This window comes from Xenopus tropicalis, chromosome 7, assembly GCF_000004195.4.
Source record: "Xenopus tropicalis strain Nigerian chromosome 7, UCB_Xtro_10.0, whole genome shotgun sequence".
Taxonomy (NCBI): Eukaryota; Metazoa; Chordata; class Amphibia; order Anura; family Pipidae; genus Xenopus; species Xenopus tropicalis.
The window spans coordinates 43,992,314-44,008,700 of record NC_030683.2 but is presented as its reverse complement, the minus strand read 5'-3'; the positions used below and the strand labels follow the sequence as shown (position 1 = coordinate 44,008,700).

Sequence of the window (16,387 nt, the reverse complement as noted above, 5' to 3'; positions counted from 1 at the left end):
TTTTACGCCAGATGTAATGGGACACGCACCTTCCAAAAAGTTCAACTTTTGTCTCGTCGGTCCACAAGGTATTTTCCCAAAAGTCTTGGCAATCATTGAGATGTTTTTTAGCAAAATTGAGACGAGCCTTAATGTTCTTTTTGCTTAAAAGTGGTTTGCGCCTTGGAAATCTGCCATGCAGGCCGTTTTTGCCCAGTCTCTTTCTTATGGTGGAGTCGTGAACACTGACCTTAATTGAGGCAAGTGAGGCCTGCAGTTCTTTAGATGTTGTCCTGGGGTCTTTTGTGGCCTCTCGGATGAGTTGTCTCTGCGCTCTTGGGGTAATTTTGGTCGGCCGGCCACTCCTGGGAAGGTTCACCACTGTTCCATGTTTTTGCCATTTGTGGATAATGGCTCTCACTGTGGTTCGCTGGAGTCCCAAAGCTTTAGAAAAGGCTTTATAACCTTTACCAGACTGATAGATCTCAATTACTTTTGTTCTCATTTGTTCCTCAATTTCTTTGGATCTTGGCATGATGTCTAGCTTTTGAGGTGCTTTTTGTCTACTTCTCTGTGTCAGGTAGCTCCTATCTAAGTGATTTCTTGATTGAAACAGGTGTGGCAGTAATCAGGCCTGGGGGTGACTACAGAAATTGAACTCAGGTGTGATAAACCACAGTTAAGTTATTTTTTAACAAGGGGGGCAATCACTTTTTCACACAGGGCCATGTAGATTTGGAGTTTTTTTTCTCCCTTAATAACGTAATCCTTCATTTAAAAACTGCATTCAATTATGTTCAATTATGTTATCTTTGACTAATAGTCGGTTTTTGATGAGCAGAAACATTTAAGTGTGACAAACATGCAAAAGAATAAGAAATCAGGAAGAGGCAAATAGTTTTTCACACCACTGTATGTACGACCAGCTTAAGGTATGTTAGACTTCATTTAAAAGTTATTTGTATACTACTAATGGAGTAAAACAGCAGTCAAGTTGTTTTTAATATAGGCTACTGTTAACTTAAAATGCTAGCATATGCTTACTATCCAGGAAAGGGGCATCAAATAGATAAGTAGGTATTAAAACATCTGAAAATATGGAATACCCTAAGAATAACAAGCAGTGAGCAACATTTTGCTAGGTATTTCTTGCAGAGGCACAAAGCAGAAGCAACATACAGAAAATGCTCTAAAACCTCCCATTAAAAAGCTGAACGTTCGAAGCAAATGTAAATGAAATAAAAATGTCAAATTGGCCAATACTGCAAATATCAGGTGCACAGAATTGCTTGTGTAAATGGTTTAAGGAACTTTCAGTCTTCATCACTGCTGAACTGTCACTCTCAATCTGGGACTGTATGTAGTAAACAATTGGCCACTTATATCTATGCACTGAGGGCACCTGTGCTCATTTGTGTTGTAATACATTGTGGAGATTGTTCTTTAGATATTGGCAGTTAGGGCCCCAAACTGCCCTGCATTAAAGGGTTATGGTTATCCATCCATGGGTGTATAATAAATGTGTTCATCTTTGTTTGTTTGTTAAAAAAGAAGTGTGCTTGTATACTGAGATCGGAGGTCAGCCTGGAAAATGCTTGCTTTGGTTACCTACCTACAGGTTTCTTGTTTCTAATTTAAGGAAAACTTGAATATTTAAAGTTAAATTAAGTGGCACCTGTACCTATTAAAAACTTTTTAAAATCCTTTATTATTTAATTGTCCTCTTAAATGACAGAGGGGAATTCACAACAAAGGAAAATGTAAAAATGTTGTATAAAAACACTGTATTTGCACTGACTCATTAACAGACCAATCTTCCAACCTTTTCCACCTCTACAAACAATTTTGAAAAGCTGTTGTTAAAAGTGGGTGTGGCTATTTGTGTCATATGTATGATTTTTTCGATAATTTTTACAGATAAAATTTCTCCGCCATAAGGAAAATGTTGGGGAAAAAAGGTCAATAGGTTAATTTGGCTTAAAACAACGTTTTCACAGTGCAATAACGGCAATTGTTTACCAATTTTAAAAATTTTGCGCCATTACAACAAATCCATTAAACTATAACATACCTTTTGTGAATTACAACAATGTTACAATTTGGCAACAGACACTTTAATGTGCACTTACTTTTGTGAATTCCCCCCTTAGTGGAGTTATGGTAATGCTGCTTAACATAGCCTGAGACATCAAGTCTGGTGTTCAGGCAAAGTTTAAATATTTTTGTGACATTATATCAAATTTTTCTGGAATCTAACGCAGTTAATACATTTATCAATCATTGTAATATTTTTATGTTGTAAGAAACATTGCCCATAAAAAAATGTTAAGCTGAAGGGAAGAAAAGAGTCATTACATTTCTCTCCATCACACAGAAAAGGTTCTGTCATCAGATTTACTATGTACTGTTAAGAACAATGCAAGACATATTAACAAAAGGTTCAAAATAAACTTCAGGAGAAAGAAAATCTTTGAAAATCTGCCAAACCAAGTGTAATATTAAAAATTACATTTTGGGATAAGTATCCTTTTATAAAGTAAGACCTAGGGCCAGATTCATCAAAGTATGGATTACAAGTACGATTTGCGAAAATTTGCATTAAATACGAAAATTTCTGGTGTGCGTTAATTTTGCAAAAAGTCTCGTCGTGCTTGAACGAAAATATCATGGTATGATCCAAAAGTTACGAAATTTTCCTATACGAATTATCGTAAATGGCGCAAAAACCTTTCTAACTTTGATCCTTCAGTGCTTGATTTTGGAAGCCTCCCATAGGACTCAATGGCACTCTGCAGCTCCAACCTGGCCCAAGGAAAGTCTCCCATAGGGCTCAATGGCACTCTGCAGCTCCAACCCGGCCCAAGGAAAGTCTCCCATAGGGCTCAATGGCACTCTGCAGCTCCAACCTGGCCCAAGGAAAGTCTCCCATAGGGCTCAATGGCACTCTGCAGCTCCAACCCGGTCCAAGGAAAGTCTCCCATAGGGCTCAATGGCACTCTGCAGCTCCAACCCGGCCCAAGGAATGTCTCCCATAGGGCTCAATGGCACTCTGCAGCTCCAACCTGTCCCAAGGAAAGTCTCCCATAGGGCTCAATGGCACTCTGCAGCTCCAACCCGGCCCAAGGAAAGTCTCCCATAGGGCTCAATGGCACTCTGCAGCTCCAACCTGGCCCAAGGAAAGTCTCCCATAGGGCTCAATGGCACTCTGCAGCTCCAACCCGGCCCAAGGAAAGTCTCCCATAGGGCTCAATGGCACTCTGTAGCTCCAACCTGGCCCAAGGAAAGTCTCCCATAGGGCTCAATGGCACTCTGCAGCTCCAACCTGGCCCAAGGAATGTCTCCCATAGGACTCAATGGCACTCTGCAGCTCCAACCTGGCCCAAGGAAAGTCTCCCATAGGGCTCAATGGCACTCTGCAGCTCCAACCTGGCCCAAGGAATGTCTCCCATAGGGCTCAATGGCACTCTGCAGCTCCAACCTGGCCCAAGGAATGTCTCCCATAGGGCTCAATGGCACTCTGCAGCTCCAACCTGGCCCAAGGAAAGTCACAATACCGAAGCTTGAATGAATCCGAAACTTTCGTACTCGTTGCGACAAATATGATTTTGTTGCACAAATTGTCGCAGAGTATGAAAAAGCCGCGCAAATTAACGAAAATATTGCAGAAAAGTTGTAAACTTTAGAAAAAATACAAATTTTTTGTAATCAGACCTGTCGTACTTTAATGAATGTGCCCCTTGGGGTTATATATTGTTTGCCCATATTAAAGATGCACATTTTAAATCTTTTGCAAGTGTGACTAACAATGCAAAACATTTTTGCTTTCTGTTAAAGAAAAAGAAATACAAAAATCACTTACACACACCTCCATTTAGACTTGCCTCTACAAAGACACGGATTGTTTTAACACAGAGTTCAAAGTTTTCTGGTGTGACATGTGCAGCATCTCGAACAATAAAAGAAAGGGACTCCACGCTCTTCATGAGAGATTTGGTATCGTGAGGGCCAAAATCCAAACCAATGGTTAGGCTGTATTGATTCACTGGGGCATTAGCAACAGGTTTGTTAATAACTGTAGCAACTTTAGAAGAGTCAACATCTTCCTTTCCAACCTGTGTAGAAAAAAAAACAAGACTTAAAATAAGGATATGGTAATTAGAATGGCTGCTTCAAGATCTTACGCAAGCAAGACACCGAGCAGCACTATAAATCCACTGAAGCACTTGTTACACATTTTCAAGTTTGATGTATTGTACAGTAATTGGTCTATGTACTGCCATACCAGAAGCAGTTATCTAGGGATGATAGGTTTGAGAGGACCAAAACTTATCCCAAAATGAGTGGGAGCAAAAATATTTTGTTTATAAATACATTTAAAAATGTATTTAAAGGCATTCACAAGTATGTGCAAATAACAGTTGTGTGTCCAATAAGGACTGTATATTGTTTATCATTATTGAGTATAGGTTCCTCTGAGTGCTGAAAAAAATAGCTGCTGGTCAACACTACAGCGTGGGTTAGACAGAGCATTTAAAAGCTTGCAGGTGTGCGTCTTGCCAGACCATCAACCCTTATTATTGATTAAAAAGGAAAAATCTTTATTGGAATATTTAAATGCTTGACATATTTTGTTTTTCTGCACTTATTCATAATCATAAAACATCAAAAGTTACGGGTTATAAAGGGAAAAACACTAAAACCATATCTGGGCCAACAAAACCCTTTGGCAAGTTCTGACCTGTTTAACAGATTGAAAGAAATGACTGCTTGATGTTATGGGATTTATATAATTTATAAACTTGAGGATCAAGCAAGACTTGACATGTATACTATTAAATCTCTCTGTAATAGCCAATTTGCAAGCAATTTAGACAATGTACTCATTTCTTTGTTTCATAAAAATGTGTAGCAGTAAGTAAGCATCTCTCAGTACTGCACTTTTACTAACTTTACACAAGTCAAGGAAAAACCACAAGATTTATGACAAAGCAAATTCTTTTATTCTGTAGGTCATCAGATGCATAAAAGATGTCAAAAGCATCAGTTTCTAAGTCACACAAAGAATTAGCTTCACTCTAACCACTGATTTACATACTCAATATCAGCTACAACTAGATAATTTTCAAGTAGCTGTTTAAAGCAGTTTAAGCATAAAGTGTGTTTCATATGACGTTGTCTCATATGCATTTAAGTCCTTACATAAAATTGTTCTTTTAGTTTATCTCAATAAGACCACTAAAGGCACATTCTCCCAGTAACTCTCCCATTCATTTCTTCAGCATGTCAGGGCAAGTAGAGGTTTGGTTTTCCCTATGTACTGCCTTCTAGGATGTATTGAGGTCATGGCTGGGCCAAACACGATGTGTGTCCAAGGCACATGCCCCATCCTGGATCGTCCCCGCTTCCCCCCTGCAGCGAGGTGAGGAGCGGAAAGAATGGGGGCTGAAGAGTGGCGGGGGTGTTGCAATACGTGATTGTTACAAGTGGGGAGCACATTGCATTGCTGGCCAGAGCTAGGGGTAGGCAGAGCTGAAGCCCACTTGTGCACGGAAAAAAACCTCACCCTTAATTGACCTAACATGGTGAAAATCTGAATGGTTATAGCTGAAAAGAGATTAAAGGTGGCCATACACGTGGCGATCTGACGATGTTTCGTACGACCATCGGTCGCACGAAACATCGTAAGATCCGCCACACACCATTCAGGGCTGAATCGGCAGGTAAGGAGGTAGAAACAATAGGATTTCTACCTCCTTCTGCCGATTCAGCTCTGAAGGGAGAATTTTGGTCAGGCGCCTTCTATGGCGCCCGATCAAAATTTTCAAACTGGTCCGATTGGCGAGTCGTCCGATATCAGCAGCTTCCTGCGATATCGGTCGACTCGCCGACATGCCATACACGCACCGATTATTGTACGAAACGAGGTTTCGTACGATAATATCGGTGCGTGTATGGCCACCTTAAGAAAAGACTCATCAGACAAGCAACTGCAAATCACTGGACAATGTGGAATTTTTAATTCTTTTAATGGTGAAAACAGACACACAGAGCTACTTAGTAGCAGCTACTTGTCATGGCTACAAAACACCAGAAAATACTCTGCCATAGACAAAACTGAGAACTGCCTCTGGTAAAACACACATTGAAACAGTTATCAGTAAATGATCAGCATTGTCTAATTCTGTAGCCGTGACAAGCTCTGTGTGCCCTCACCCTAAGGGCTCTGGCACACGGGGGAGATTAGTCGCCCGCGATAAAACTCCCTGTTCGCGGGCGACTAATCTCCCCAAGTTGCCTACCCCTGCCATCCCACCGGCGAACATGTAAGTCGCCGGTGGGATGGCAGACGCGGCGGGGCAATTTCAGGGAATCGCCGAAAAAGACTCGCGAGTCTTTTTCGGCGATTTGCGCGAAATCGCCGGTGGGATGGCAGGGGTAGGCAACTCGGGGAGATTAGTCGCCCGCGAACAGGGAGTTTTATCGCGGGCGACTAATCTCCCCCGTGTGCCAGAGCCCTAAAAGGTTTATTATCATGAAACAAGCTTTCGTACGATATTATCGGTGCCTGTATGGCTGGCTTTATCCAATGGGATTTACACCTGGCTGATAGATATCTGGCAGATATCACATGGACCAAAAAACTGCCGATACTGAAGTGGCTAAATCAACAGACAAAACTGGCCTATGCAGGGGAAATAGAGCATTGAGCAACACTTTCTCCCAAGTCTGTTTTGGTCTTTTGTTGATCAAACCATATAATATGAATCTAATTCTCTCAATACACCTTTAAAATTATTTTACAAAAACATAAATCTGAGCAAAAGTAAGTTTAAATAAGGTTTTCTGTCTTTATTTTAATAGTATAATTACTGTTTAGAAATTTGATATTGACATTTACCGACCTTAAGCAGTTAAGGGTAAAGTGTGGGATAAATAAATAAAACAGGACAGTTTTACCCAAAACTGAAATTGTAAGTGCTGAAGACCTTTGCACACACTTACCATCAGCCAGCCACTGTTCATCATATCCACATCAGTCACAGAGCGGTGCATTTTTGACTGCTTGCTGTGTTCTGCATATACCTCAGAGTCTGAGGTGTATCCACGATCAAGATTCACTTCACTTGGATGGTATGAGGAAACTTCACTGTCAGACTGCGCACCTAAAAAAAACAGCAGAGGATATCAAAACTAAAGCACAGAAATTTCTTAAAAATGTAGTTAGGTGAAAAATAGCAAAACCTCTATGAAAAAAAAGGCTAATGATGAGACAAGACACATATGCTATATATGCAACATAAAAAGCAGGAACCTATTAACTAACCATACTTTTCCTGGGGCTGTTTTGAGTAAGCAATATCTCATGCTTCTCTTTTATGCTTTCATCTGTGATAAGTAATTCATGTTAAGTAACCCAGCATAAACAAATTAGAAAGGCAAAATAATTGTATTATTTCAATTATATAGGTTTCAGATAAGTTACTGAAAATATCATATAATTAAATAAAATAGGATTAATCTAAAATATACTCAGATCCATAAAATTCTGAATAAGAGATCCCATACTCGTATCTGCACTGTTCTTTTAAAGATGTATTTGTATTGTTCAACCTTATATTTTCTTTTCCTTAATAAAGTACAATAGGATTTACCAAAAACAGTCAAAACCTTTCCATACACATGGTAAAAAAATTCCATTATAATAATGGGTTTTAAATCAGGCATTGCAATAGACTACACCTACAGGAATCAGCCCTTTACACTGATAAGGAAGATCTAAGATATAGTCATTTATTTATTTTACAATGAGGTGGCTGTATATGATGTCTCTGGAAGAACTCTAAAAGGCCTACTGTGTTGGTTTCAGGGTGTAAACATTGAGAACAGATGCTCTTTTTAATTTTGCTAATTGACTTGAATAGCATATATTCTTTCCTTCTCTGGCCTTCAGTTAATTCTGAAGCTGCATAAAACAGCTGCTTATCTTTTAGTATAGCATTGAATTTCAATATTGCATGTCCTCTGTGTACCTGTGTCATTGTCAGCTCTCGTCGTCACCTGTAAGGCAGGGGGCGGCTTCACTCCTGCCCCAATGCACTCCAAAAGGCAGAATAGTGTGTACCAGTCATTGCTGGAATGGATGTTAGCAGCATTGGTTTTCAAGAGCTCATGCACACCAAAAGCAACTTGGCGACTCACTTTAGACAACACAGTTGGTTTCATCATTAAAAGAATTCTCAAGGAGAGGATAACCTAATAAAAGGACATACAAATCATAACATTTGGAGTGTAAGACAAATGGAAAATCATTGAAAATAATAAATCTAAACTAAAATGAACCAAGTAATACATGCATAACGGATACATATAACAACAATTTTAGTACCACAGTGACAGTATGTCTGGGTTTGCTAATTTTCTAACAACTTCTATGGAATACGAATATAGTTGATTATTAATAAGTGATAGTGGTAAAGCTTAAATTTTATTAGCATATGATTAGTCTCATGGGATTTGGATGCGCAGACTACATTTAACGTCACCACAAATTTGCTCAAATAAAATGGGATTTAGGTGTCCAGTCTGGTTTGCTGAAATCTGACCATAAAATGCTCCAAATGGAAAAAAAAATACACAAGGTAAACCAAACATTTTTTTAAATCAGAACTGAATGGGAATTCGTAGATTACTACTGAGTAAATCACTCTTGGATCAAGCTCATTGAAGTCAAGAAGTCTAGTTGGGGGGGTCATACTGAGTAGCATATAGTTGAAATTATAGCAAATAGAACTATACCTGACCACTAATTTCCTCTCTGCGTAAAAGGCGTATTGCCAAGCGCAGCAGCCCTACAACTGCTCTTTCAACCAGGAAGCAGAACTCTACAGCATGGACACATAGACGATAGAGATGATCTCGTACAGCCTGCCAAACACAGCCAACACGATCTCTAGAAAGGACATAAAAGAATATGGCTCAAACAACACTACAGAATAACATACACTTGCAGGCTGATTTCTCTGTAAGACAATATGATGTATGAAGTGTTGGGTCAAAGTCAAGTAATTGCAAGGTAGATTTTATAAGTGATATATTTCACCCAGTGTTGTCCTCTACTTTTACTGCATGTTTTTTGAAAAGTTGTAACTAATGGGAAATTCTATGATTAACAGCATTTATTTTTATCTTCTAATCACCTGTTTTCTAGCACAATTCTCATTAACATTTCTAGGCAGAATGCAGCATCTTCTTCATCATACGTTTCTTCATCTGGTGTCACAGATATCAGAGCCTGAAATTGGAAGGCAGAGCCATCAATAAACAAAAGTTTAACTATCTAGTTTCAGTTTAAGTTAACCAGTACGATATGCCTTTTAACTTATTCCTCAGCCCCATCATTCCTTACCTTCATTAGTTCTTGCAAAGACTCCAGTTGAAGAAACTTGCTCTCTGTGATCAGTTTCTCTGGATCACATAACTATAATGACAAATGTTCATAAGGCCAATAAAAAAAAAAGCCCTGTAAACTATTATAATCAGTGATTAATATAAAGTTAGATATTTTTTTATCATTCACATCAGTTCATTCTTTATAATGTATCACATTTGTATTTTTAGTTCTCTCAAATGCACTGGATAACAGGAGACATATCTCACATTATTCTCTAAAAAGCATTAATTAAATTCCAATTTTCTAAATTCATAAATAAATTCTAATCTCAGTTAACATACTAAAATGTCTAAACATGTAAACGTTTCTTAAAACAAACTTAAAGGGGACCTGTCAACCAGATATAAAAAGCTGTATAATAAAAGTCCTTTTCTAATTAAAAATGAAACCAAAATTATTATTTTTATATATTTCTTTTTAGTTAAAACATCCATACCTGTTATAAAGGTATATCAAATCTAGGTCAATCATATATTTCCTAGGACAGTGAATTACTTTCACTTTCCAATCAGAACTTCTAGATGTCATTGCACTCTTCTTATCCCCCCTCCCTCCTCTCAGTCTATATTTGTGTAGTCACAAACACACAAGATTTTGGGATGATGAAGATTTCTTGATATAAATGCAACAAAATGGTGCCTGTCTGCTTGCTATGATTGTGAGTTCCAAGTCTATTCTGCTTAATTAACACAATAGAAAATAATTTGGAATTATTTCTTAGGACGACAGGTCCTCTTTAAAGAGCAGTGCTGTGTCCATAAGTAGCAGTACATACATACAAGTATCAGAATGGAATCTGAATGCCAGAAAAATTTATGATATAGTATTACTATTCAAAATCAGTACTGTGTTTTACCTTGATACATTCCAGCGCTAGTTTCTTGGCCTCTTGATTTTCAGTAGAAGGTCCTCTTAGACTTGACTGTTCTGTCCCACTCAGAGTCAGCCAGCTGACAAAACTTAGTACAGTGGATTCCCCACTATAAATGGAAATGTAATAAAAAGAGATATAAACACTTTAGTATATTTTGTATTTCGGATGCATATGAAAGAAAGACTGCTAAACAATAATTAGGCAATCTAAGCTCAGAGAAGACTATGGCCAGCCTGTTACAGCATTCCTGTTAATATATGGTGCTATATAAAATAAGTCTGTGAACAAAAGAACCAAAACGAGAGGCTGAGGCTTATTTGATTACTGTTATTCAAGCCAATCCCCTGGCTCACTAGCAAGGAATGTTTACAGTATATTCCAACAGAAAAACAAGGATCAGTCAAAACAACCACTACCCTTAACCCTTTAAATGCCGAACACGTAGCTCCTACGTGCTGGCATAAAAAGGCGTTAGGCACCACGCACGTATGAGCTACGTTTTCTGTATCCTGCGCTCGTTGCTTAATCCGAGCGCAGAGAACGATCGCAGGATAAAGAACCCCCTAGAGAACGAGCAGAGGGGGGTAACTGGTGGCCCCTGGGGCGCGATTGCCCAGGGGCCCCATAGGAAACGCTAGCTCTCTTCCTTCTTCCTGCGCTCCCCCCCTCTGCTCCCCTCACTTCCTGTGCCGCCCACTGAGGATTCTTTAATGCAGCTGCTGCAGTTCCTGGGTCTGATGTCTCCCACCAGCGATCTCCAGCATCTTGACATGGAGTAGGTGCCACAAACACACACAAACACACATACACACACATATTACACTAATACACACTTATACTTACACACACACATACATTTTTGGGAAGGTTTCACACCTTCACAGCACTAACACTTACTTGCACACACACATGCACATAAACACATTTTGCCATGCGTACACACACACTTACACACTTATGTAATTTTTTTTTTTTTTTATCGCATCGTTTTTATTCTTGCCTGAAAAAAAAGTTTTATTGCCATTGCGGATAGCGTATTCGCTAACCGCACTGCGCAATACCTTTTGTGTATTATTTTGGTGTTTTTATTACATTTTCTGTGATTTTGGTGCATTTTTAGTCATTTTATTGCATTTTTAGCCATTTTATTGCATTTTCAGTTATTCATAGTTGTTGTTTGCTTGACTTTGTCTGTAAAACTAATTTGCCCAAGCCGGAATACTCAAACTGTGATTCTGACTGCAGATATCACTAGGAAAAAAACCCATTGATTTTAGTTTTAATTTTTTTGGATTTTAGCAATTTTATTGCATTTCATATTGTTCTTTGTTACTTGTCTTGCACATGGACATTTTGTCTGCTGTATTTCAATTTGGCTTCCTCTGTACCCCACGTAGTTTGGTAAATCTATGCATATAGGGCATCAAACTGTTCAGTAGACCCCTGGCATTCATATTTAGAGTGTTTTATGTTGGTACGTTATGAAATGTGGGGGTACATAATGGGGCAAAATGCAAGCTTTGTGCCGATTTTCAGAAATGTCACAAAAACCATTCTGTTTAGCATAGCTTTGTAGTTTGGTAGTTTGCAGTAGAAAGATGTATTTACCCATTTTTGTTTTGTCAGAATGTGTACTTTCGGAAAATGTATGGTTTTCTAGGGTCTCTGTACTGTTAGGGGGTCTTATTGCAGATAATACACATACTGGGTGCAAAAACTGCATGAGCCGGAGCGTCATTTGTGAAAATTCATATGCACTATTTTCATTTGGGTGCCGCTGTACTCCGCATAGTTTGGAAAATCTATGCATATAGGCAATCAAACTGTTCAGTAGACCCCTGGAGTTCATATTTAGAGTGTTTTATGTTGATATGTTACAAATTGTGGGGGTACATAATGGGGCAAAACGCAAGCTTTGTGACGATTTTCAGAAATATTATAAAAACCATTCTGTTTAGCATAGCTTTGTAGTTTGGTAGTTTGCAGTAGAAAGATGTATTTACCCATTTTTGTTTTGTCAGAATGTGTACTTTCGGAAAATGTATGGTTTTCTAGGGTCTCCATACTGTTAGGGGGTCTTATGGCACATAATGCACATACCGGGTGCAAAAATTGCCGGAGCGTCATATGAGAAAATTCATATGCACTATTTTTATTTGGGTGCCCCTGTACTCTGCATAGTTTGGTAAATCTATGTATATAGGGCATCAAACTGTTCAGTAGGCCTCTGATGTTCCTATTTGGGGTGATTTGCCTTTGTATGCAAGAAATTGTGTGAGATAAATGCAGCAAATTGCAACATTTTTAGGAGATTTTCTGAAATGTCATAGAAACCACTAACTTTAGGAAAACTTTGCAGATTGGTACTTTGGTGTAGAAAAGACTCTTTATCCATATTGGATTTGTCTGAACGTGCACTTTCCAAAAATATATGGTTTTCAGGGGTTACCCTACATTTCTGCAGTTTCTATCCCACATAAAACTGCCATGTGTTTATGAATTAGGTAAAGGTAAGCCATGAAATTAGTGTGCACAAGGTATATTTTGGGGCCATGTGCTTTGATAAACCTATGTACAGTGGGCATCAAACTGCTCAGTAGACCTCTGGGGTTCATATTTTGGGTGTTTTATCTTGGTACATAATGACCTATAGAAAATAAGATGATGCATATTGGAGGTTTGAGGTGATTTTTGGAAAAAATCAGCAAACTTAGGAAACCTTTGCGGCTTGGTTCTTTGGAGTAGAAAGACATGGGTACCCATTTTAGATTTCGAGAAATGTGTACTTTCCAAAAATATATGATTTTCTGGGGTGAGTGTACTTTTTACTAACTTTATCCCACATAAAATGATGTAAATGTGTTGATTTTGCAGAAGCTGAAATGACAGAAATGACGGATCATATGGGGGTATGTTCATATTGGGGCCTCTATATGCCACATACTTAGGTAAACCTATACATATTGGGCATCATACTGTTCAGTGGACCCCTGGCATTCAAATTCAGGGTGTTTTATCTTGGTACCTAATGATACATGGGAGATAAGATGCTGCAAAGTGGAAGCTTTGAGAGGATTTTTGGAAATGTTATCAAAAATGCCAACTTTAGGAAAGCTTTGCGGCTTGGTACTTTGGACTAGAAAGACACTGTTATCCATTTTAGATTCGGGGGAATGTGTACTTTCCAAAAATATATGGCTTTCTGGGGTGAATGTACTTTTTGTAGCTTTATCCTACATAAAATGATGTAAATGTGTTGATTTTACAGAAGCTGGAATGACAGAAATGATAGATCATATGGGGGTATGTACACATTGAGGCCCCTACATGCCACATTCTTAGGTAAACCTATACATATTAGGCATCAAACTGGTTAGTGGACCCCTGGCGTTCATATTTAGGGTGTTTTATTTGGTTACTTTATGACCTGTAGGAGATAAGATACTATAGACAGGAAGTTTTGAAGCAATTTTTAAGAAATTTCACAAATTTTGATAAAAAGCAATAACTTTAGGAAAGCATTGCGACTTGGTAGTTTGGAATAGACAGTTGTACCTATTCTGGATTCCACAGAATCTGTTCTTTCTAAAAATGTATAATTTTCTGGGATAAACCTTCTGTTAAACCTTGAAATCTAAAGTATGCAGCTTTCTGAAGCAGTGCTTTGGAAATTTGGTAGTGTACTGCTGGGAGTTTTTGACTGATGCGAGTGAAAAATCTCCATAAAACTATATATAATTGGTATTGGCACGTTCAGGAGACTTGGGACATTCCAAATCGGTTGTATTTTCTTGCATAAAATAATTTTTGTTTCCGGTGTATGTGTTTATATTATGGAAAATAATTTTTTTTCATTTTTTAGACATTTAGAAGCCTATATCTTGTTACAGAATTGGAATTACAGAAAAATTCCACCATATTTTGAAAGCTTAGGTTGTCCTGAAAAAAACGATATATAGTTTTCCTGGGTAAACTAAAAGTCCCCCCAAGGAAAGGCCCCTAAAGTGAAACAGTGCAAAATGTTCAAAAACTGTCTGGCAGTAGAAGTTCCACGTTGTTCAAAACGGCTGGCAGTGAAAGGGTTAAAGCATTCCTTTTGTGTTTATCAAGAAAATAAGCACTATTGGAGCATGCTTGAGAACCAGTGTAATATATTACTGGGCAGAACTCAACAGAAGTTCTGGATATCAAATGCATCCTAGGATATATGCATTATAGATTACACAAAGTAAAGAATTCCACACTTTCACTGGTGAGGGTGTATAGGAAGACTCTCTGATCTGTACAGTTTGGTAGACATGTAACAATTATCTCTCAAACATGTATTTTTTATCTGGTTTGGCTATTACAGCTTGAAAGTGTTGCATATGAGAATTAATCTAGAAAAAAACAAAAATATAAACTTGCATTCACATACCGGTTGGCAGGGATTTCCTCACGTTGAAGAGATATTTTTCCATTGGGGTCTACAAAATCTTCAACCTGAAACAGAAGAAAGCAAATTGTCAATGTATGGGATTAACAAGTATGAGACTATTAGTGGCATATTTCTAAAAATTCAAAAATAATCTTGACAAAACATCATCAATATTTACAGGAAAAAAGCTAAATCACCAATAAAAACTTGGTAAACAAATATACTTCCCACTGACTTCTGTGTTATTTTAAATAGTTGCAGCAAAGAAATGTGCTGTGACTTTGAGAAAAGTCCTGATTGCAATATTTTTTAATTAAATTTTCACAAATGGCAGCAAAACTGATTAGGACCTCTACCATCTTTTACTTTAATTGTTGGCCTTCCCGTGGGAATGGCAAGGCTAAAAACTTGCCAAACAGACTTCGAACTCATGATTTTTTTTCTTAAAAGAAACTATACCCCCAGAATGAATACTTATCTAACAGATAGTTTATATTATGTTTAGTAAGCTGTTAAAGAATTTTGCCAAACTGGAATATATCAGTAAATATTGCCCTATTACATCCTTTCCCTTGATCCACCATTTTGTGATGGGCTGTGTGCTCCCTCAGAGATCACATGACCAGAAACAATGCAGCTTTATCTGTAACAGGAAGAAGTATAGAAGCAAAATACAGAACTCTGTCCATTGGCTGATGTGGCCTGGCATGTATGTGTGCACTGTGAATCCTATGATCCCAGGAAGCGGCCCTTACTTTTCAAAACGGTAGTTTTCTATTTAGGATTACCCAACAGAACATACTAGTAAAAAAGTATATTTTTATGAAAATGGTTTATTATTATGAAGCAGGATTTTACGTATAAGCTTGTTTATGCAATATATTTTTGGGGGTATAATTTTCCTTTAATTGGATAATAATAGGTTTGGATTCTGCTAGTTTAAATAAGCAATCAATAGCAATATAGAAAAAAACAAATATTTATACACATATTCATTGCTGATCTACCATATTACTAAATTAGCTATTGGCCTTACCTCAACCATAGCCTTGGGAAGCAGCTCAGCTCTAAAAAGCTGCAGCATGGAGTCCATAATATTTTTCCATCCCTCTCGAAGGATGTCACCATGTCTGTGGGATAAGTGGAACACAGTCTTTGCAGCGATCTGAGCTTTTAGGTTGCTTCCAAAAACAGTGGGAAGATTTTCAACGGCCTGTAGTAGATTAAAAATACATAATCAAAATGTTTTTTTGTTTTGTTTTTTTACACAAACAGCAAAAGTTGGTCTTGCACCCCCTAAGAAAATAACATTATTTGTCGTAACTACTACAATTTCAATTACAGTACAAGTATGTGATCCCTTATACAGAAACCCGTTATCCAGAAAGTTCCGAATTACGGATCATAGACTCCATTATAAGAAAATAATTCTAATTTTTAAAAATGATTTCCTTTTTCTCTGTAATAATAAAACAGTACCTTGTACTTGAGCCCAACTAAGATATAATTAATCCTTATTCAAGGCAAAACAATCCTATTGGGTTTAAATGGTGTTTGAATGACTTTTTAGTAGACATAAGGCATGCATTCTGGATAACAGGTCCTATACCCTTAATACATATTATTTAGCCTTCAAAGTTGTCATTTTAGAAACCAAAATGGACAC

The 16,387-nt window shown here is 37.8% G+C and overlaps 1 protein-coding gene across 11 annotated transcripts in view; it reads right to left on the bottom strand.

Annotated features, from left to right (window-relative positions):
* The window catches only part of gbf1 (golgi brefeldin A resistant guanine nucleotide exchange factor 1), a 126,096-nt gene that overhangs the window by 16,557 nt on the left and 93,152 nt on the right, over positions 1 to 16,387 (bottom strand). For 7 of the 11 annotated variants that reach the window (XM_031906082.1, XM_031906080.1, XM_031906084.1 and 4 more), the window contains 9 exons: positions 15,758 to 15,934; positions 14,722 to 14,786; positions 10,287 to 10,410; positions 9,386 to 9,457; positions 9,177 to 9,271; positions 8,776 to 8,929; positions 8,010 to 8,232; positions 6,982 to 7,142; positions 3,839 to 4,091 (listed from right to left, as the gene is read on the bottom strand). In XM_031906082.1, the coding sequence (XP_031761942.1) occupies positions 3,839 to 4,091; positions 6,982 to 7,142; positions 8,010 to 8,232; positions 8,776 to 8,929; positions 9,177 to 9,271; positions 9,386 to 9,457; positions 10,287 to 10,410; positions 14,722 to 14,786; positions 15,758 to 15,934 (1,324 nt within the window). The remainder of the gene's footprint in view (positions 1 to 3,838; positions 4,092 to 6,981; positions 7,143 to 8,009; positions 8,233 to 8,775; positions 8,930 to 9,176; positions 9,272 to 9,385; positions 9,458 to 10,286; positions 10,411 to 14,721; positions 14,787 to 15,757; positions 15,935 to 16,387) is intronic. The other 4 variants (XM_031906083.1, XM_031906085.1, XM_018095871.2 and 1 more) reach the window with 1 other exon arrangement.